The sequence below is a fragment of the Malus domestica genome, chromosome 09 (genome assembly GCF_042453785.1).
Source record: "Malus domestica chromosome 09, GDT2T_hap1".
NCBI lineage: Eukaryota > Viridiplantae > Streptophyta > Magnoliopsida > Rosales > Rosaceae > Malus > Malus domestica.
Window position 1 is genome coordinate 19,079,169 of NC_091669.1, and position 19,301 is coordinate 19,098,469.

At 37.3% G+C, this 19,301-nt stretch overlaps 4 protein-coding genes across 5 annotated transcripts; all 4 read left to right on the top strand.

The window, feature by feature from the left end:
• Positions 1 to 636: 636 nt before the first annotated feature.
• LOC103443831 (nuclear pore complex protein NUP35) lies at positions 637 to 4,503 on the top strand. Of its 2 annotated transcripts, none has more exons than XM_008382728.4 (4): positions 637 to 970; positions 1,301 to 1,900; positions 3,136 to 3,247; positions 3,927 to 4,503. In XM_008382728.4, exons 2-4 carry the CDS (start codon positions 1,329 to 1,331, stop codon positions 4,233 to 4,235), a joined length of 993 nt encoding a protein of 330 aa, XP_008380950.1. In that variant the 5' UTR covers positions 637 to 970; positions 1,301 to 1,328; the 3' UTR covers positions 4,236 to 4,503. The 2 variants fall into 2 exon arrangements, with proteins under 2 accessions (XP_008380950.1, XP_008380949.1); XM_008382727.4 differs by having other exon boundaries at positions 803 to 1,086.
• A 2,269-nt stretch (positions 4,504 to 6,772) lies between these two features.
• On the top strand, positions 6,773 to 9,572 carry LOC103443833 (CASP-like protein 3A1). The gene is made up of 3 exons (XM_029108341.2): positions 6,773 to 7,219; positions 8,535 to 8,670; positions 9,083 to 9,572. Exons 1-3 carry the CDS (start codon positions 6,942 to 6,944, stop codon positions 9,296 to 9,298), a joined length of 630 nt encoding a protein of 209 aa, XP_028964174.1. The 5' UTR covers positions 6,773 to 6,941; the 3' UTR covers positions 9,299 to 9,572.
• A 1,069-nt stretch (positions 9,573 to 10,641) lies between these two features.
• LOC103443832 (probable inactive ATP-dependent zinc metalloprotease FTSHI 2, chloroplastic) lies at positions 10,642 to 17,074 on the top strand. Its single transcript, XM_008382729.4, has 11 exons — positions 10,642 to 12,325; positions 12,550 to 12,722; positions 13,015 to 13,116; positions 13,222 to 13,386; positions 13,499 to 13,639; positions 13,961 to 14,119; positions 14,300 to 14,385; positions 15,254 to 15,332; positions 16,069 to 16,191; positions 16,331 to 16,387; positions 16,476 to 17,074. Exons 1-11 carry the CDS (start codon positions 10,969 to 10,971, stop codon positions 16,701 to 16,703), a joined length of 2,670 nt encoding a protein of 889 aa, XP_008380951.3. The 5' UTR covers positions 10,642 to 10,968; the 3' UTR covers positions 16,704 to 17,074.
• Positions 17,075 to 17,500: 426 nt separating this feature from the next.
• Positions 17,501 to 18,761, top strand: LOC103443842 (early nodulin-like protein 7). Its single transcript, XM_008382740.4, has 2 exons — positions 17,501 to 17,772; positions 18,207 to 18,761. Exons 1-2 carry the CDS (start codon positions 17,583 to 17,585, stop codon positions 18,587 to 18,589), a joined length of 573 nt encoding a protein of 190 aa, XP_008380962.1. The 5' UTR covers positions 17,501 to 17,582; the 3' UTR covers positions 18,590 to 18,761.
• The last annotated feature ends 540 nt before the right edge of the window (positions 18,762 to 19,301 follow it).

Below are 19,301 nucleotides of genomic sequence, written 5' to 3' on the forward strand. Positions count from 1 at the left end.
GCAATTGGGTTGACTTGAAGGCAGCTGCCCCTTCAACAATTGCAAGGGCTTGCGCCCTACTTGAAGCCTAACAGACAGGGGGTCCGTCCACGTGATGCTTGAATTTGTCTTTATTCATTAGCTCTCCCATTTCCCACTCACGTGATTCTTTGTGGGCTTTGGATTTGAAATTTTTTTTTTCAATTAAACGGCTAGGATTAATCCAACTCTAAAAAAATTTGACCAAAAAAAAAAAGAACTCTAAAAAAAATTATTTAAAAAATAAAAAAAAAATAGAAAGTTCACACTTTAAAATCTTACATAGTTGAACATACTTGCAAATTAAACGTTTAAAATTATCCAAAAATTTACAGCGATAATGATATGTGAGGATAAGACGAAGAAAACATTAAAAAATAAAAAAAAATGTTTGTGAATAGTAATCGTCCTCCTTCCAAACTAGTAAACTTTCACAAATACAATTACTATTTAGAATAAAAGGGAATTTTAACGAAAAGCACCCGGTACTGTTCACTTTAACGAAAAACCACATTTTTACACTAAAAAGTCAATCATGGTACTATTCACTTTACTTTTTATTTTATCCTTATCATTAAAACTCAAAGTTTTCAAACCATTTTCATTAGTTTTCCTTAAAAAATAAGAGCAATTTTATTGTGTTTATCCTCCACCGATGGTGGAATTGCTCTAACGGAAAACTTGGAAAATCAAATGAGAGCTGAAATTTGCGGAGCGGGACGAGGATAGAATGGTCATTTGGAAAAAGTGCAACTATTGTCAAAAGAGCACAAATTTGAATTTCGGGATGGCGAGGGTTTAGGGTTTCAAGATTGGCTTTCTATTCGACGAGCAGCTCTGCATTCTCGAACACTCTCGCTCTTCAGTATTTGGGAAAGAAATTCAATAAAACACCCTCCTACTTCAAATCCCTAATCGGAGATCTCAGGCGCCTCTTTCCCCCAATTCCCTGGTACTCTCTCAGCTCTTGACTTAGATTACTGCACATTCATTCGTGCCGTTTGCTTCGTCGATCTCATTTTATATTGGGCGATTAAATTAATCTCCCTGGCTTCGCAGCAACCAAAGGTAGAAACCCTAATCCAGTTTTTCGGAATTTACGATCGATTTTGAGGAATTTAGAGCTAGGTTGGTTTCAATTAAGTAAATAAAACATTTCCCCCTTTTTCATTTTCTGTTAAAATTTTGGTCTTTGATATTTGTCTTATGTTGTCCTTTGCGTGCTGACAATTGCACAAAGGGAAAACAAATAATAATTGGGAATTTCTTGTCCATTTTTCAGAGGAATTGGTTTGTAAAGATATCATAGGATGAGCACCACAGTACATAGAACTCCCAAATCTGGTAGGCAGTCATTGTTTTTCCAAGATTTAGCTTCACCCGTATCGTCCCGGAGAGGAAAATTTTCTACTCCAGGCCAGGCAGCTGCAGTCTCTGCTCTATGGCGCGAGAGCGGTGGGGGATCGGACCTTCCACCACCTCCGCTTTACACGTTGGAAGACCGCTCGGACTTCTCCCCTGAATCTGGAATTCCAGATTACCCAGTATCCCCCGAAATCAAGTCGGATCCTAGAACCCCGGTTCACAGTTTTGGGCGTGATTCCTCGACTCCGGTGAAGGGAAAATCAGAGGCAAGCACTTCGTATGCTCTATCAAATGGACACCATGCCCAACAAGTTTCAGCAAGTATGAGTTGGTGGTCACCCTCAAAGAGTGGTGGTGAGCAAGAAGAGAAGGGAAAGAGTTCACCAGTTGAGGGTGTTGTTCAGCCTCTTGCTCTGATCACTCTTCCACCTCCAAGGGAAGTTGCAAGGCCAGAGATGCAAAGGAATACATTGCCTACAGCAAACCTCAATGAAGAAGAATGGGTTACTGTTTATGGGTAATTCTTTAACCTTACCTTTGCATCTGTTCTTGGGAATAGTCTGCATGTGAAAATTACATTAGCCACAGTATCTAATTAGCTGATATTGTGTGCTGACATGCATATTACTAAATAAGATGCCTAATTTTGCCTAAAAGTGATGCAGAAAAGTTATTGAGGAATTCTTACAAAAATGCCATGCGTGATGGTTTCAATATTGCATAATTACTAATGTATGTGTACTGTAGGTTTATTGATTACCGGTGTGCTTGTTACTCCTGTTTATGCCATTTGGTTCTGTATCGTCATATTATTGACTTTAGGTGTTGCCATTATGACTTGAGAAGGAAAATAGAAAAGGGCCAAAGCTCATGGCTTAATCCATGTGGCTGTTGTGCCAAGAAAAGAGTTTTCTTTTAATAAACATCTCTTTATTTTTCAGCTGTTGGAGGTTTCAGATATGCATGAAACATATACCCCACTGCAATACATTTTAAACTTGAAGTGGTCAGTGATCATTTGGAAGTACTCCTGGCCAAATGTTATTAAAATTTTGAATTACTATGAGAAATTTCAGATATTTGTCATGATGAAGTATTCTGCATTGACAAATGTCCTTTTAGCTGCTTATGGGTGAGCAAGTTATGTGTCAATTTGCTCTTAATTGTTCCCAAACCACATACCCTCTCCCAAGTCTATGCTCCTCTTCGCTACTTAATCACTTAGAATTTATTGACTATGCACATTAAAAAGTGAGGATCTTGTTCAGTAATCAACTGTTAGAAGTAAGACAAATCTTAATAAGTAGCGTGCTCTATTATTTGTAGAACTAACGTCCCACAAGGAGACTAGGAAAAAGGTTAACAAGGTAACAGTATAAAACAGTGCAAATTATGGGATGTGATGGTGTTTGATATTTTTTATCCGTGACTGTTCAAAAGAGATCATAGAACTAATCTATTGGAATTGCTACACTGAGCTTCTAGTTCGCAGTTTGAAGGACTATGGAATTGTTTTGTTGTGAACTCTACAGAAATATGCTGGGAACTCTTAGAACACTTTATTGTCTTGTTTTAATATCACATGGCTCTTTCCAACCTTTTAGGACAGACGTTCTACTGATTGAAGCTTATTTAGTCTTACTTAGTCTTCAAGCCTTCAACCTCTGAAGTTATGTTTATAATTTGGCAATGTAGTTTTTACTCGCTATTCTGATTTAGGCTTCTGATAGTGTTCTCTTTTTGTTCTTCCAGATTTTCTCCAGCTGATACAAATTTAGTCTTACGAGAGTTTGAAAAATGTGGTGTGATTTTGAAACATGTTCCCGGTCCAAGAGATGCCAACTGGATGCACATTTTATACCAGGTTCTTTTTCCTACATTAATTTAAGTTTGGTGACTCGAATTTCTTATACCAAGAATTTATTTTCTTGTCATTCCGTTGCCTTTCTGAACTTGTAGTGTTTCCATGACTTCACCAATTGGACAGTTCGTCTGTCAGGCTCATCATATGACATGCACTCGAAATTGGGAGTAAAAGTAACCAAGACTTTGATATAGGAAAAAAAAAATTCATGCAGCTGGAAATAGCTGGGTAGTGTTTCTATGAATTTTTGTTGTATGTTATAAAAGATGTTTTACTTGTAAAATTATATGAATTTTTATCTGTCAAATATAATAATGATACCGTACATCATTTTTGCTAAAAAGTTGGGTTTTATTCTTGGCTGGATGCTGCCATGGACGTCAAATGTAAGATTGCTTGTTTGGCCTTGGTTGCAGACATAGAGCCTCACAAAGGCATAGTATTAATTAGGATTATTCAGAAATACTTATGCACATAATAATTATTTGCTTCTGCTATTGGCTTATGCATGTGTAAGGGAAAGTTGATGTAGAGCATGTTTGTCGATGTGTGTTTTGGTTGCCAAAGACTTACCGTTATTCCCTCTTTTTGCTCTCCGTTTGCTCAGTTTGGCTAAGTATCGTAGATGAATGCAGCTGCTATTGAAATTTGTTAACTATTCACATTTCTGGTGGTGCAGAGTTACTCTGATGCTCAGAAGGCTCTCAGCAAGAATGGGACGCAAATTAATGGGGCACTAATTATAGGTGTGAAGCCGTTGGATCCAATGCAACGCCATGCATTAAATGAAAGGGTCACCAATCAGGGTTTCATGACATTTCCCCCTCAGCCATCAATGAAACACGCAGAGCTGAATGCTTCAAGAGCTCCCTCCCGTCCTTACTATCTGCTAAACAATAATACCAGTGCGCAGAAATCTGGAGGTGCAATTGCTTCCCCAACAAAGTCATTGGTCTCCAAAGTCATGGATTTAATGTTTGGTGTTTAACTTCTCCGGTCGGCCAACAGGTACTCTAGAATTTTGTGGTAAGAAAATGAAATTGTTGGTAAAAGTTTTCGGTTAAAGCTTGAAAGAGGTGTCATATCGTTAAATTGTTGTAGTTGGAACTTCCTTTTTTTTTACTCCAATGTTTTGAGGGAACTATACATTTGGGATTTGAGGTTGATGTATCAATAAGTGGTTTAGCTTATTACATGCATATTTGCAACCGTGGTTGCGTCCTGATTGATATAAAATGGAATGAACGTTAACAGCATGTCTGTCTTCAGTGTGAATTTTCTCTACTGGTATGGCTATCTCAACCAGTAAATCGAACATTATCGATCCTTAAGCTTCCCGAGCCATGGTCGGTCTTAAGCTGCCGAACCATGGTCGGTCTTAAGGATCTACGGTTGTTCCAAGGTTTCACTATGCAATCTAAACTATCAAAACAGTTGTTTTCTCACAATACTAATAAATGTGCATCTATCAAACTCAAAACCATCAATTTTTTTTTCCTACTGAAACCCAGCAATCCTCGTCACAATACTTTCATTCCCTTGAAATACGACATCGTATGACATCTGAAGAAATTGGAAGCTTTGTCCTTAATTGAGTGACATGTATAGGCTTTAATGTCACTGGAGTACTTGTCAGTTGTGGATCCATACATGTCTATCACATGTGTGATCTATGATTTAAACCATCATGGGTCAGTTATTTAAATTGAAGAAAGACTTGTATGGCAAGAGTACATTGTTAAGTGATAAGATAATGATAATAAAAATACGTAAAGAGAAAATAACATATATTGTTGTATTATTGACATAAGCTGCCATCGTGATAATGTACTCGTGCTGAATTTGCTAAGGTGGCACATAAGACATCAACATAAATTAGTTTTATATTTAATGTCTTTTTCTAAGCATGTTTTATACATTGCAATGTAGTTTCTTTTAATTCTCTCTTAAAAGATATCTCCTTACAAAATCAACCAAGTAAAAATCAAACCTTATGAAATGCTGAATGATTACACTATCAATCATATAGTCATATGATGATTTCTAGCTTGGTCAAATCATTAACAAGAATGATCCATGACTTTGAAAATAAAAGTTTCGGTTATACATTTTTTTTTTTTTTTGGGGCAAATAATATTACCATTCTAAAATCTAAACTCCAATAAAGAGGAAGAGAGTTGATTTGAAACAAAAATATTGTAAGTTGAAGAAAAAAGTTATATCTATCAGGATAATTCACTGCTATCGTTTCAATTACCAATGATTAGTACATATTATACGGTACATCAAAGTTGTTATGTAGTTATATTATTCTCTGAGTTTTCTTTTTAATTTATTATTAAAGAGTAGAAAGAGTTTCAAACTATTATAATAATTTTAATTAGGAGATGAAAGTTTCAAACTTGAAATAAATAGGTGAAAGCTCGATAACTTATCTATTATGATACTGAACCACATGAACGAAACCTTGGTCTCTAAGTCTGACCATAATAATTTTGTCAGAAAAGAACAATTTTGTTCAACGTTTTAGAAGTAAGAAACCGAATGAGGTTCCAGAGTCCAGCCATGGAAATTACAAGTCCTTTCAATATGTCATGGGCAGCAGTGAAGTGGACTCAAAACAGTGTGAAGGAGTAGAACAAGTCAAGGCATTTCAATAATTAATACTGTACACTCACGGGGGCTCTGATGGTCTGCTCTGATGCTCTATATTCTTTCCACCCGTTCCTCTCTCATGCAGTTTAAGCTCACCATTCCGCAAAAGCCAAAGCTCCACCATTTAAAATGCTGCAAAAATAAAAACAAAATGAAAAGTGATTTTTACATCCTATTTTTAACTTTCTAATACACTTTTTTTTATTTATATCTACAAAATTAAATTAATCAAACAAAATCAATGGTCATAATTAAAGACAATGTACAAGAAGCCAAAAAAGGTGTGCGGAAGCCACTTCTTAAGCAAAATTACAGAAAATGTGAACAAATTTTGCTAAATTTCTTTTACAGTACATATCATTATGTGATATTTAAAATCGATGGTTAAATTTTGCATATAAACATTTCCAATAATTTATTCTTGCATAAAACACGCACTGTTGGATATGACAGCCTTGTAGCTCGACCCCAAAATTTGATTTTACGAATATAATGTTTGATATAAATGTCTAAAAGTGGTTTGATAACCATATCATTTTTAGTTTTTAGGTATTGTTGAACATACTTACCAAATGAGTTTTGAGCGTCCAAATTTTTTTTATTTTACAAAAAGTGAAAACTAAAAAAATAAAAACAAGATAGTTATCAAACAACCCTTTTTAGAAAACTCTATATAATTACAAGTTAATATAATTGGAAATCGAATTGAGTTATATATATTTTCTCAAGTAATTTTTCTTGAGTACATACATGCACTCAGTTTTAGATACATTAAACTATTAAAAAGTTCAATAATTTTTACAGTCAAATATATGTCGACACTTGTAATTCTAATACAAGGTAAACATACGACATCATTTACTACTTTCTATTAATTTTTTGGTTTGGGATGCAGTAGTAAGTACCCTGACGGAACAGAAACCCCGTCTCTATCTATAAAACCCCCCTCAAACCAACTCAACTTGGTCACTCTTTTTTTTTTTTCCTCCACTAAACTACGACGTTTGCACACGTACTTTGTAACATTCTCTCTAGCAAAATGATGAGCAGCCGAAAGACGACGTCGTTCGACGAAGAGGCGGCGGGGGTGGGAAAGGTGGTGGAGGAGGAGATCAATGGAACGGTGAGAAGTGGTGGCGCCACAAGTGTTTTATCTCGGAGAGCTGAAGTGACGCACTTGTGCCTGAGGGCGTTGTGCATGGCGGCCTCGGTGACGGCGCTGTCGTTCATGGTGACAGCCAGGGAGGCGACCACTGTGTACGTCTACGGATTTCCGCTCCCAGTCAACTCAAAGTGGTCCTTTGCCAACGCCTTCGAGTAAGTGACTCTGCTCCATTCTGCTTCCTCCCTCTGAAATTAATCACCTTAAACAAAAAATAAAATTGTTTCGTTTTGTTTACTTCAATTTTTTTATTGTTAACTACTTTTAATTTTAATTTTTATTGTTTATAAAATGAAAATTGTTATCAAACAATTGTTCAGTTAAAAAAAAAAAAAAAAAAAACCTAAAACTATCAAACCGTCGCTCAATTTTAAAAATGCCAATAATTTTATATTAATTATTGCGGAACTATAATTTTATTTTCAACATTTGTTTTTCTAAATATGGTTTATTCTATCACGGACCAACCGGAGCTTTCGAGCATGACGAGGTTTCTGTTGCATTTAGAACCTTTTTTAAGCTCCCCACCTCACCAATCCAGCTTCATCCCATATCGATGAACAGAAGCAGACCCGTGACTGATTCCTTTTGTGTATTTTGTTATTTTTTATGCTTAATTTTCTATTGTGATACGTGAAAAATGTTGTCTTGCTAGTGCTATCATATTAATGCTTTTTTTATTCCTTATCGAAAAGATTAGATCACTTTTATTCCATTATTTGAAAACTATATATTAAACTAATCACGTTAGTTTACCACTCATGAGATTTTGTGGGCGTTTTCGTGATATAGAGCATATTCAAAGAAATAAACAAATTTCACACCAACAATAAAAGTCATAAAAGACAAAATGAGTATTTTTTAACCGAAATATCAATGCTTATACGGCATCATGACATAGATTGGTACCAAAAATGATTGCGGTCAAAATTTGACAGCAACTTCAAATCTCTTTTTAATTAATTAATAAATGTTTTCTTTTATCATTTTTATTATTTTTTTTCGTTCTAAAAATATTTCTTACAATTATGAAACATAAATTATAGTTTAATTTGACATATCAAGTGGAGAACAAAATTTCAAAAAATAAAAATAAAAAAGCCACATAAGTTTTCAAATTTAAAATTTATGTTTAAAATTTGATATATCTTTTGAACATGCTCTTAGTAGTATTAATCCTTAAATATGTGTGAGCTTAAACCATGAAGTTTTCACTTTTTAAGCTAATGGCTAGTTTGTGGTGTGATGTGTTTTTTTTTTTTTTTTTAAATTGTTTATGTTGTGTTATAAAAATAATCAGCTATATATTTGGTAAATTGTCTTTTTAAAAGTGGTTTTAGCATAAAAGGCATTTAATTCAAAACCTGAGGTCCTGTTTTCGATTTCTGTCATTTGATATTAGTTGTATAATGGTATTGAGCAGGTATTAATGAACTCTTCTTTGATCATTTGTGGTGATGGATGGAGCAGGTATCTGGTGGGAGTTTCAGCAGCTGTAGCAGCTCACTCATTGATGCAACTACTAATAAGTGTGTCTAGGCTGCTCAGGAAGTCTCCACTCATTCCCTCAAGGAATCATGCATGGCTTACTTTTGCTGGGGATCAGGTAATTAATCAATCTTCATCACCTTCCTTGCTAATGCCATCTAATTAACTCCCACATAGATTTACATTAAACCATCTTAACAAAAATGTAATTAGAAATGACACATGGCCTATTCGTGAGTCGGTTTTTTGTATTTGTTTTTGTCCTTCTTATCAAACGATACTGGAGATATGAAAATTTGAATTTAGGATCTTGAGTGTATATAAAAGTGAATGTTCTGAACCGCTAGAGCTATAAGTTCCGATGTTTCATCCTTTCGCTTTACTAAGGTTTCATCCATGATCTCAGTTTCATGTGCCTTTGTACCAAATATATATACATATATATATATATATAGGTCTATAGAACGAAATTAAATTGATGTGCCTTGTAAAAGTTTGCATCCATCTGACCTTATTGTTTCCATGTGCAGGTATTTGCATATGCTATGATAAGCGCAGGGTCAGCTGCATCAGGAGTAAGCAACCTGAACCGCAATGGAATCCGGCATACAGCTCTTCCGGATTTTTGTAAACCCTTGCATATTTTCTGTGACCATGTTGCAATCTCAATAGCCTTCACTTTCTTCAGTTGCCTCCTGCTGGCCTTATCTGCTGTCCAGAATGTAATTTGGCTCTCCAAGAACTGACGAAGATGACAACGACGACGATGATTGGTTTCATCGATGATTTTCCGCTTGATGTTGCACTTGCACTTTAAATTATCATAATTATATTAGCTTAAATAACTAATTAGTCTCAGACTCTCTGTTTTAAGGGTTGATGTATTGTAAAATTCTAAAAAACTCTTCCGTACATAAGTTGATGGAAAATGCTGGATGTATGGTGCTTGATGACCAAGCTTTGTCAGATTGCTTCTGCTATAATGTGACTGGTACATGCATGGGCAAGGATTGGAGAGGATGTGCGTATATACACTTATTTATTACATCATCACACTCATGTTTAACGCACATAAATTTGGAGCTACTCAGGTATTACTGCATGTTAAACTGTCTCATTTATTACATATTTACACTCATTTTTCAAATAATTAAGTTACTTGATGAGTTTATAGACAATAGATTTCTCTAAGGATTAAGGCTTTTGAGCATGTAAATCTGTAGAAGCCACCGATGTCCAAATAAGAAAGAGTAAAATGAGAAAAATTAGTTGATAACAATTACGTAGACATTACGACTGCAATGTGCATTTGCAAGATTTCAAGTGGTGGATTGCCCTGATGGTTATTGCCTTCCCCTTCAATCCTTTGTATTCCGGGTGGTTCAAACCCTCTAACTCTACTTAGTATAGATTAATATAGAATATCATATGCCATATGTATACAATCCACTTCTGTTGAGGGATCTCTCAAATAAGCTTATTTGAGGGATTCTTTGTAGCGCCCACTCCGCATCGTATTTCAATGATCCAATTGTCCATCTTCTAGGCATTTTCTCAAAGTGCATCTTTGCAAAAAATCACTCAAATTTGAAAACCTTTTGACTGTTGGATTAAATGATAGTCATATTAGTGTTTCTTTAAGAGACCATATTCATCTATTTTCTTCATTACAATTAGATGTATTAACGATTTTGTATTTGTCTAATTTTTTGCAAATATGATTATGAACAATGTATTACATAGATGCTTTGGTTCGTAATCTATACTATTTTATTTATTAATAGAGCTATTTCTTAGCAAAAAAACTAAGAAAAAGACCATTATACACTTCCATACACAATTGACAGAAAATATCATAAAATAAAAATTTGTTATTTTGTTCTTCCTCACCCATATGTTATCGTAGCATATTTCTAATTAAAAAGAAAAAAAAAAACCTCTTTTTATATTTCTCTCTAACTTCCCTAAACGGTTGCGCAAGGAATTTCTATGTTTGAATAAATTCTTCTTTGCTTGAGCCAAAAAAGAAAAACAAAATGTGCATGGGCTTCATCTCGTAAAAATAAGAAGACAGCAGTGTGCACTGAAGTATTGTTGAAACACATTTTAGGCCTGGCTCCTGAGATTGGACTTGGACTCTGCAATTTTAGGCTCGGATCTCGAACCATCATTCCCTTTTCTTTGGACCCAGAAAAAGCTCCACCGGTCCACCACCATGTAAGATGATAATGCTCCTCCAACGCTGTCGTTTAGGAGCTCCAATCTCGTCGTCTGTTACAATGGTTCGTTCCGGATAGATTTCACAGAGCACAGAAACCCGAAGGAGAAGAGGCTGAAAAATGGCGTCACACCTTTTCATCCACAAAACCTTCGCTTAATCAAATGTAGAAGCGAGAGATAAAGAGAGAGAAGCTCCATGGACTGCCATTCCCTTCTGGGCTCATCTTCTTCCCTATCCCCATACCCCAAACCAATACCCCTCACCAAAACCCAGCCAAAACCCCTCCCTCCCTCCACCGTCTCCTCCTCCTCCTCCTCCCACCTCTCACCCGCCGACGATGACGATGAAAACGATAAAACCCACAAACCCAATTTCGATTTCCTCAAGCTCTCTGTAACTCTCACCGTAATCTCCACCTCCCTCCCCCGAATCCCCACCGCCGTCGCCGCCGTCAAGGAGAAAAAACGCGCGCCCAAGAAGTCCACCCCCAAAAAGTCCGAAGCTTTATCTCCCCAAGAACTCGAGTCATGGTCCCAGGGACTCCCCGTCGTCTCCAATCGAATTCCGTACACCCAGCTGTTGGCGCTCAGTCAGGAAGGTAAGCTGAAGCATGTCATCAAGCCGCCGGGAATTGAATTGCAGAAAAGGGCAGAGCCTGTTCTGGTTGTTCTCGAAGATTCTCGTGTTCTACGCACCGTTTTGCCATCGGTGGATAGCGACAGGAGGTTCTGGGAGCAATGGGAGGAGTTGAAAATTGAGTCTTTCTGTGTTAATGCTTACACTCCGCAGCTTAAACGGCCGGAGGTGCCGACGCCGTACTTGGGCTTCGTGGCGAAATGGCCCCGGTTTCTGTCGTCGTTCTCCGGGAAGCCGAAGAAGGAGAGCAAGAGAGCTATGGAGTTGAGAAGGGCGAGGGAGGAGTTCAAGATGCAGAGGAAGGAGGAGTTGGATAGGATGAGGAAGGAGAGAGAGATGATTGACAAGGCAATGAAGGCTCAGAAGAAAGAGGAGGAGAGGAGAGTGAGGAGAGAAATGAGGAAGAAGAAGCACGACGATTCGTTGCGTGAGGCACGGAGGAATTACCAGGAGATGGCTAATGTATGGGCCAATTTGGCTCAGGACACCAATGTGGCTACTGCTCTTGGGTTGGTGTTCTTCTACATATTTTATAGGACTGTGGTGCTTAGTTATAGGAGGCAGAAGAAGGACTATGAGGATAGGTTGAAGATCGAAAAGGCGGAGGCAGAGGAGAGGAAGAAAATGAGGGAGTTGGAGAGGGAGATGGAGGGGATTGAGGGTGATGAGGAGGATGAGATTGAGCCAGGGAAGGGTGAGCAGAATCCTTATTTGAAAATGGCAATGCAGTTCATGAAGTCTGGTGCTCGTGTCCGACGAGCTCATAATAAGAGGCTGCCTCAGTATTTGGAGAGAGGCGTGGATGTCAAGTTTACAGATGTGGCAGGGCTCGGGAAGATTAGGCTTGAGCTTGAGGAGATTGTCAAGTTCTTCACTCATGGTGAAATGTATAGGAGAAGAGGAGTTAAAATACCAGGTTAGATGTTGTACCTATGCTACTGCTCTGTTGACATTGTTAGATAGCTTTATCGTATATGACATCATGTGTATGCTGAATTCATGACATATTTGACTGGCTTTTGTTGAATGATTATTTATTTGCCCTAGTTGGAATATATGCTCTGATTCCATTGAAAGCACTCCGAATTGATTGTTCTTATTCCCCGACTATTTTGTTCGGGTCATTAATTTCTTAATCAGGTGGGATACTGCTTTGTGGCCCTCCTGGAGTGGGTAAGACATTGCTTGCAAAAGCTGTTGCTGGTGAAGCAGGCGTGAACTTCTTTTCCATTTCGGCCTCTCAGTTCGTGGAGATATATGTTGGTGTTGGTGCTTCTCGTGTCCGAGCACTTTATCAGGAGGCAAGGGAAAATGTAAGTGTTGACACATTAGCTGTTCAAATTTTCCCTCTTTACATTCACCACCCCCCCCCCCCCCCACAAAACACTTCCACACCCTGTCCTGTGATAGGCTAGCCTAGGTACTAATTTTTTATAATATTAATGTATCAGTAGGTGTTAAATGGTGGTATTGCTCTGTTTAATAAGGAGATGACAGATATAGGTTGTGAAAGTTATATGCCTTTCTGATTTATCCTTTTATTTAGAGGATGAGGCGACGGTGCACAAATGTTACATCTCATGATTTTTGTGTTTATATGCACAGGCTCCATCAGTTGTCTTCATTGATGAGTTGGATGCCGTTGGAAGAGAGCGTGGTTTGATCAAGGGTTCTGGTGGACAGGAACGTGATGCTACTCTTAATCAGGTTAGTTAGGGAATATATAAGTGTTGTATTGAGAACTTTTAATACTGATTTGTTCAATTAAACTCCTACTTATGTCAATTCTTCATTCTTGTGTATATTCTCCAGCTCCTTGTTTGCTTGGATGGGTTTGAAGGAAGAGGGGAAGTGATCACTATTGCTTCCACAAATAGACCAGATATTCTAGATCCAGCCCTTGTCAGACCTGGACGGTTTGACCGGAAGATATTTATCCCTAAGCCTGGTCTTATAGGTCGCATTGAAATTTTGAAGGTAGCAGTCCAAACCTATATCCTGCACCACTTCTACTGGATATATAGCATTGCAAGAGTGTCCTTATTCAGTTGCCCTGATGATTCTAATTGTTTCCATGTCTTGATTATAGGTCCATGCACGCAAGAAGCCTATGGCTGAAGATGTCGACTATATGGCTATTGCTAGTATGACTGATGGAATGGTTGGTGCAGAGCTAGCTAACATAATTGAGGTTGCTGCAATCAACATGATGCGTGATGGAAGGACTGAGGTATTACTTACGCTTATAGATTAAACCTTGTTATTTTGTTTTTCTGACTAATACTTGGCATTATCACCAAAAATGAAAATAGAAAAAGGAGTGAATAAAACAGACTATTGAAGGCTACATTATCCATACATATAACTATATCAACTTTATGCACATCTGTCACATTATATATATATATATATATACGTATGTATGTACATACATACATACATATGTATGTATGTATGTATGTATATCTTGAAGATTGAACTTCCGACTTAGTTATTTATGCCATACATTTTGACCTGCTCTCTTAAACCCCTGCTCTCGTTGTATGTGCAGATTACTACTGATGACCTATTACAAGCTGCACAAATGGAAGAAAGAGGAATGCTAGATAGGAAGGAGAGAAGTTTAGATACATGGAAGCAAGTAGCTATTAATGAGGCTGCAATGGCTGTTGTTGCTGTGAACTTTCCTGATCTTAGAAATATTGAGTTTGTATGGCTTCTTAATTCTTTTGTTTTTGTCATTGGGTTCATTGACTCAAAATCAACTATTGTCCTTTTTGATTTATGAATATTTCACATAATATTCCTTGATTTGATTCATGCTCTTCCAAATGTACTTGTTAATGTAAATTGAGTAGAATTTTCCTAACAGTTTAATGATGTGGTGCAGGTCACAATTGCTCCTAGAGCTGGTCGAGAATTGGGTTATGTTAGAATGAAAATGGATCCTATCAAGTTCAGAGAAGGAATGCTTACGTATGACTTCCTTCGTATCCCTATTTGTTTAGTTTTCATTAATTTTCAAAGGGACTAGCATGCTGGCACGTGCATTGCATGCCATTGTCAACTATAGTGTGTAATAAGTCACTGAATACAATAAATTAGAGTATATAATTAGATATGCAGAGAACTGATAAAAAGGGACTTCAGATTTATATCATGCTACTAGTGATAAGAAGTGTTAACTATTGAGACTTGCTCATCAAAGTAATTATTGTAATCAGTCTAGGTCAATGATTTGATATTAAAGAACAAATTTTGGTAATAGAAAATATTAATTAAAAACTACATTCATATATTAATGAAGACATTATAATCTGATTTTTTTTTTCCGATGGGTAATTAAAGATATATGTTGCTCTTAACTAACATTAAGGTTAAAACAAAGAGATTATCAGAATTGTCGGAATCTAAATAACATGGGAGGGATTATGACATTCTTTTCTTATAAAAAAATTAGGAGTACGAATTGGAGGTGTTCTAAGAAAAATTATAAATTAAAAGGGAAGAGAAAAATTATTCTTTGAAACGATGTAGTTTATAAGTAGAGAGTCTAAAACTTAAGTATTTTCCTTCTGTGAATGTGCTCTCCCCTTCCTACCCCATATACAGTATATAAATATTGTGAGTACCATCAAGCATGTCAGAAATAGGAATTGAAATCCTATAAACAATACAATAAGATAAGACATGGTGTTCCCTTGAAAGGATGTGAACTTGGGAATAAATGTTGCCTTTAGTATTTACAATATGTTAATTGTGCTGTTTCTTGTTGATATTGCATCATATATTCATGTTTTGTTGTTTCTTTCTAATTATTTCTTGTATCTCGCATGTCATGAAGTCGGCAGTCGCTCCTCGATCATATCACTGTTCAACTGGCACCACGTGCAGCTGATGAACTTTGGTTTGGTAAGGATCAGGTAAGAGGTTTATTATCCCTTTATATGCACATTTAGGTCATCCTTGGTGCCTAGGATTGGATCAGATAGGATAACTCACCAAATTCAAGAAATGTTAGAGAAAGAAATGGAGGCCAACTTCCAAATTTGGTCCAAGTTGAAGCTAGAAAATTGAGTAGTCATGAAGAAAATTAATACCTTCTAATCCCACAAAATAGTAGGATATCTCCACCTTATAAGTACTCCATCTAACTCCTTCAACTTGGACAAAATTTGGATATTGACCTTTTTTTCTTACTTCATTATTCCTCGTATCTAGTTAGTTATCTCATCCAATCCAAGCCTACACACCATATGCGTCCTTAATTGTGTGGTGCTGGATGCAGAAACTCAGCTGTATAAAAAACGTAGTTAATTAGGGTAACTAGAAAATTTATAGAGTAAAAACAGTTACTCAACTTCAGAAAATGCATTGCTCATATAAAGTGTTCATTTTGTATGTCTTGTATATTGATTGTGCCTTTGTGGTTTACTCAATTTATGGGTTTGGGGAATCTCTTGCATTTTTACTGTTGTCTTGCACACCGTTAAAATCAACTTGCATGCTACAAGGTAACGTAAGGATCATCTGACTTATCATGGAAAATGGTTAAGACATTGTGTGTGGATCTAAATCTTTTATATAAGGTGACTTTTCATTTTGAACTCATTAGTCTAACGGTGATGCATCCAAAATTTTCTCTTTCCTTTCCCACAGTTAAGTACAATATGGGCTGAAACAGCAGACAATGCTAGGTCAGCAGCACGAACGTATGTTCTTGGTGGCCTTTCAGAGAAGCATCACGGGTTATCTAATTTCTGGGTTGCAGATCGACTCAATGTAATTATATCTCTTTACACACTTGGCTTTTATGCTCAAGGGTTTTGAGTTTGATTTCAAAAGAAAATAAGGGTTTTGAGTTTGGTTTTTGCTCTGTAAATACCATTGTCAGCTTAACGTGTAACAATTTGATTTTCAGGACCTCGATGTGGAGGCATTGCAAATCGTCAACATGTGTTATGAACGTGCAAAGGAGGTGACGTAAAAGAATCACTTTTGCACTGAGGTTTTCTATTATGCTTACTTATCTGAAAAAAGTTACATAGTTATGTTTTGCTTAGCAGATTTTGCAGAAAAACCGAACGCTCATGGATGCAGTGGTCGATGAACTTGTCGAGAAGAAGAGCTTAACCAAGCAAGAATTCTTTAGCTTAGTTGAGTTACATGGTACCCTCAAACCTATGCCGCCTAGCATACTCGACATCCGAGCTGCCAAACGGAAGCAGTTCCAAGAAATGATGATGAACCAGAAGGAAGCAGCTTTAGGTAGCAACTTACGAGCAAAAATGTGAAGAGAATCATATGGTAGATAATTAATCATTGATTTGGAGGCAACACACAAGTCGGGGTTGGTAAATTAAGCAGCGAGTGATATCGTAAGTATCCTCCCCGACGTATGATGTTTGACATGCCTGGCTGCTCGGGCAATCACATTGTGGAAGTGTATTCGTTGATCGGAAACATTTATACGGGGGAGGTCATGCAGAGCAACATCTATCTGAGGGAGAAGCCCCCATCAATATTCGTTTGTACGATTCGATTTGTAATTTTCGAAAATTTCCATATGTTTCAGTTCATTAATTTTACTTGGCTAATTGAACAAAATGGTTCTTAGCAGTTCAAGGAGACCAAATTTTTGTTAATAGAGATACTTCAGTAGAAACTACCAAGTGCGAGTTCTGGTAAAACTAATGCATAAATGTTCTGATTAAATTTTAACTTCACAAGCTTGGATCACGTCCATAGAGAAAATCTTCTGAGCGGCCGTTTTATACGGCAAGGGGTCGGACCAGGTGGGACCCACTAGCATGGATCCCACTTCTCGCATCGGCCCCATCCCTTGTGGTCGGGGTAGCCGCACGAAAGAACTTTTCCAGAAGATGGGGCTATGCTTCCGAACCCTATTATCCCAGTCTGCCCGGTAACTGGATTTAACTGTCACTACCTCTACACGTTCTCATCAAATGATCCAATGTCCGCCGCGTGTCCCATGAAATTTACCCATGATTATTCGCAAACCTCCCTCTCTGCCCACTCTCCCGCCTGCCCAGCAAAACCATATGTATTATATATGCATTAATATCCCCTTCCTTGCAGCTTACTTTTCAATTGCATTGTTTTTGTTTCTTAACCTTCTTCTCCGTGAGAACTAATTGTAAAGCATCCCAAACATGTCTTCTTTCTTGTTTCTCTTCCATGCTTCGCTGACGGTCTTCTTGGCCGTCACAAATTGTCCAGTTGAAGCTGCAAAGGAGTTTCGAGTGGGTGATGATTTGGGATGGAGGCAACCCGGCTTGAACGACACGGATGTCTACTCTCAGTGGGCTGCCGGGAAGAGATTTCATGTCGGAGATTCTCTTTGTGAGTCACTAACGTTTTTGTTTCTTGCACTTGAAGAAACTTTGATGAAATTGAAATATGATTTTTCTTTAGGTTTAAATTGGTTTAAATTGGTTTAACAAAACATGTCTAGTTTTTCCACGCATGCTACAAAATATGTACTTGTTTTTTCACAAATTCAAGATTACAAACTAAGGTACCTTACTAAGGGGAGAGAGAGAGAGAGAGAGAGAGAGGTGGTGTTTGGTGTTTTTCCTTTTTTGAAACTAGCAATATTGGGGGAGGGGAATTCAAATGCAGGACCTCGAGTGCATGATGAGTAAACGCTTTTAATCACTTGAACTCTATGTCCCATGTGTGAAGTTTGGTGTTTAGAAGACATCTTCACACACATAACATATTTGTTAAGTTTGTTTTTGTTTTAGTTTCATTTATTTTCTCGACTTATTTTACAGCTTTCACATACAAGAATGATTCAGTTCTTGAGGTTGACAAATGGGATTATTACCACTGCAACACAAGCAATCCCATCATCGACTTTGATAACGGCAAGAGCATCATGAAGCTCGATAGGCCTGGCCCTTTCTATTTCATCAGCGGAGCTCCTGATCATTGCAAGAACGGGCAGAGACTTTTTGTCGAGGTGATTGATCTTCCCCCGATCGTGCAGTCTCCTCCACCCTTTGCCGCCCCACCTGAACAATATTTGCCTGACGACTCCCCTGCACCTGCACCCTCGCCAAGCTTAGGCATTGCCATTTCGATTACTCCTTGGTCGCTTGTTATGCCGCTCATCATCACACTTTTGGCTTTAGTAGCGTGCTCCTCAGCACTCTAGTCTTGTTCCACTTTATTTTATTCTCGTGACTCCGCATTTGCGTTCGAAGTATTCATTCAACATTATTAATTAGTTATCTATGTTTGATGATCATGTTTTCGGACTTTAGATGTTTATGTTTCGTTTCTCAACAGATCTACTTTTAGCTAATAACAGTTTCTTTTTAGTTTTAGTTAAATTTCAATATGATTAAGCATATTGAAGCATAATACTTTGTAATGATCACTCGGCACTGAATTAAACCAGACTTGGTGGACACAAATGATCATAAAATTCGACAAAAATGAAGTCAAGTGAGAGTGATTCCGTAGTATTCATCTTCATATCTTGAGTGAACAATTACTCATTAACAGCGTTACAATATTCGTTTTTGCTGGGCGACGAGCTTCATGTTGTTTCCTTAAACACTCTTGTTTCATTAACAGCGTTTTTTCTCGATCAATTTGTGTCCGGAACTCAGTTATTGTACTCAGCTCACATCAATATCTTAAGCGTTTTCAAGGATCCTTAAGTCTCAATAAATTGGAATTTCGCAGGCATGTTCTCTCTCTTGTTCAAAAGGAAAGCTAGTTACCTTTCCCATTTGCCTTTCCCTATTTGCATTTTCCACTCAATGAACGCCATGTGGACTTAGCTTACACTCAAATCCATGTATTAATTGTGTTTAAAACTTATTTCTTTCTTTCCACTAATGCCCCTAATTAAATCTCAT

Bases quoted from the DNA above. Each gene is read 5' to 3' on its own strand.
- LOC103443831 (XM_008382728.4), top strand. From the start codon at position 1,329: ATGAGCACCACAGTACATAGAACTCCCAAATCTGGTAGGCAGTCATTG. The intron at 1,901-3,135 runs GTAATTCTTTAA...TTGTTCTTCCAG, and splicing joins GAATGGGTTACTGTTTATGG to ATTTTCTCCAGCTGATACAA. The intron at 3,248-3,926 runs GTTCTTTTTCCT...CTGGTGGTGCAG, and splicing joins GGATGCACATTTTATACCAG to AGTTACTCTGATGCTCAGAA.
- LOC103443832 (XM_008382729.4), top strand. From the start codon at position 10,969: ATGGACTGCCATTCCCTTCTGGGCTCATCTTCTTCCCTATCCCCATAC. The intron at 13,640-13,960 runs GTATTACTTACG...TTGTATGTGCAG, and splicing joins TGCGTGATGGAAGGACTGAG to ATTACTACTGATGACCTATT. The intron at 15,333-16,068 runs GTAAGAGGTTTA...CCTTTCCCACAG, and splicing joins TTTGGTTTGGTAAGGATCAG to TTAAGTACAATATGGGCTGA.
- LOC103443842 (XM_008382740.4), top strand. From the start codon at position 17,583: ATGTCTTCTTTCTTGTTTCTCTTCCATGCTTCGCTGACGGTCTTCTTG. The intron at 17,773-18,206 runs GTGAGTCACTAA...CTTATTTTACAG, and splicing joins TCATGTCGGAGATTCTCTTT to CTTTCACATACAAGAATGAT.
- LOC103443833 (XM_029108341.2), top strand. From the start codon at position 6,942: ATGATGAGCAGCCGAAAGACGACGTCGTTCGACGAAGAGGCGGCGGGG. The intron at 7,220-8,534 runs GTAAGTGACTCT...TGGATGGAGCAG, and splicing joins TCCTTTGCCAACGCCTTCGA to GTATCTGGTGGGAGTTTCAG. The intron at 8,671-9,082 runs GTAATTAATCAA...TTCCATGTGCAG, and splicing joins TTACTTTTGCTGGGGATCAG to GTATTTGCATATGCTATGAT.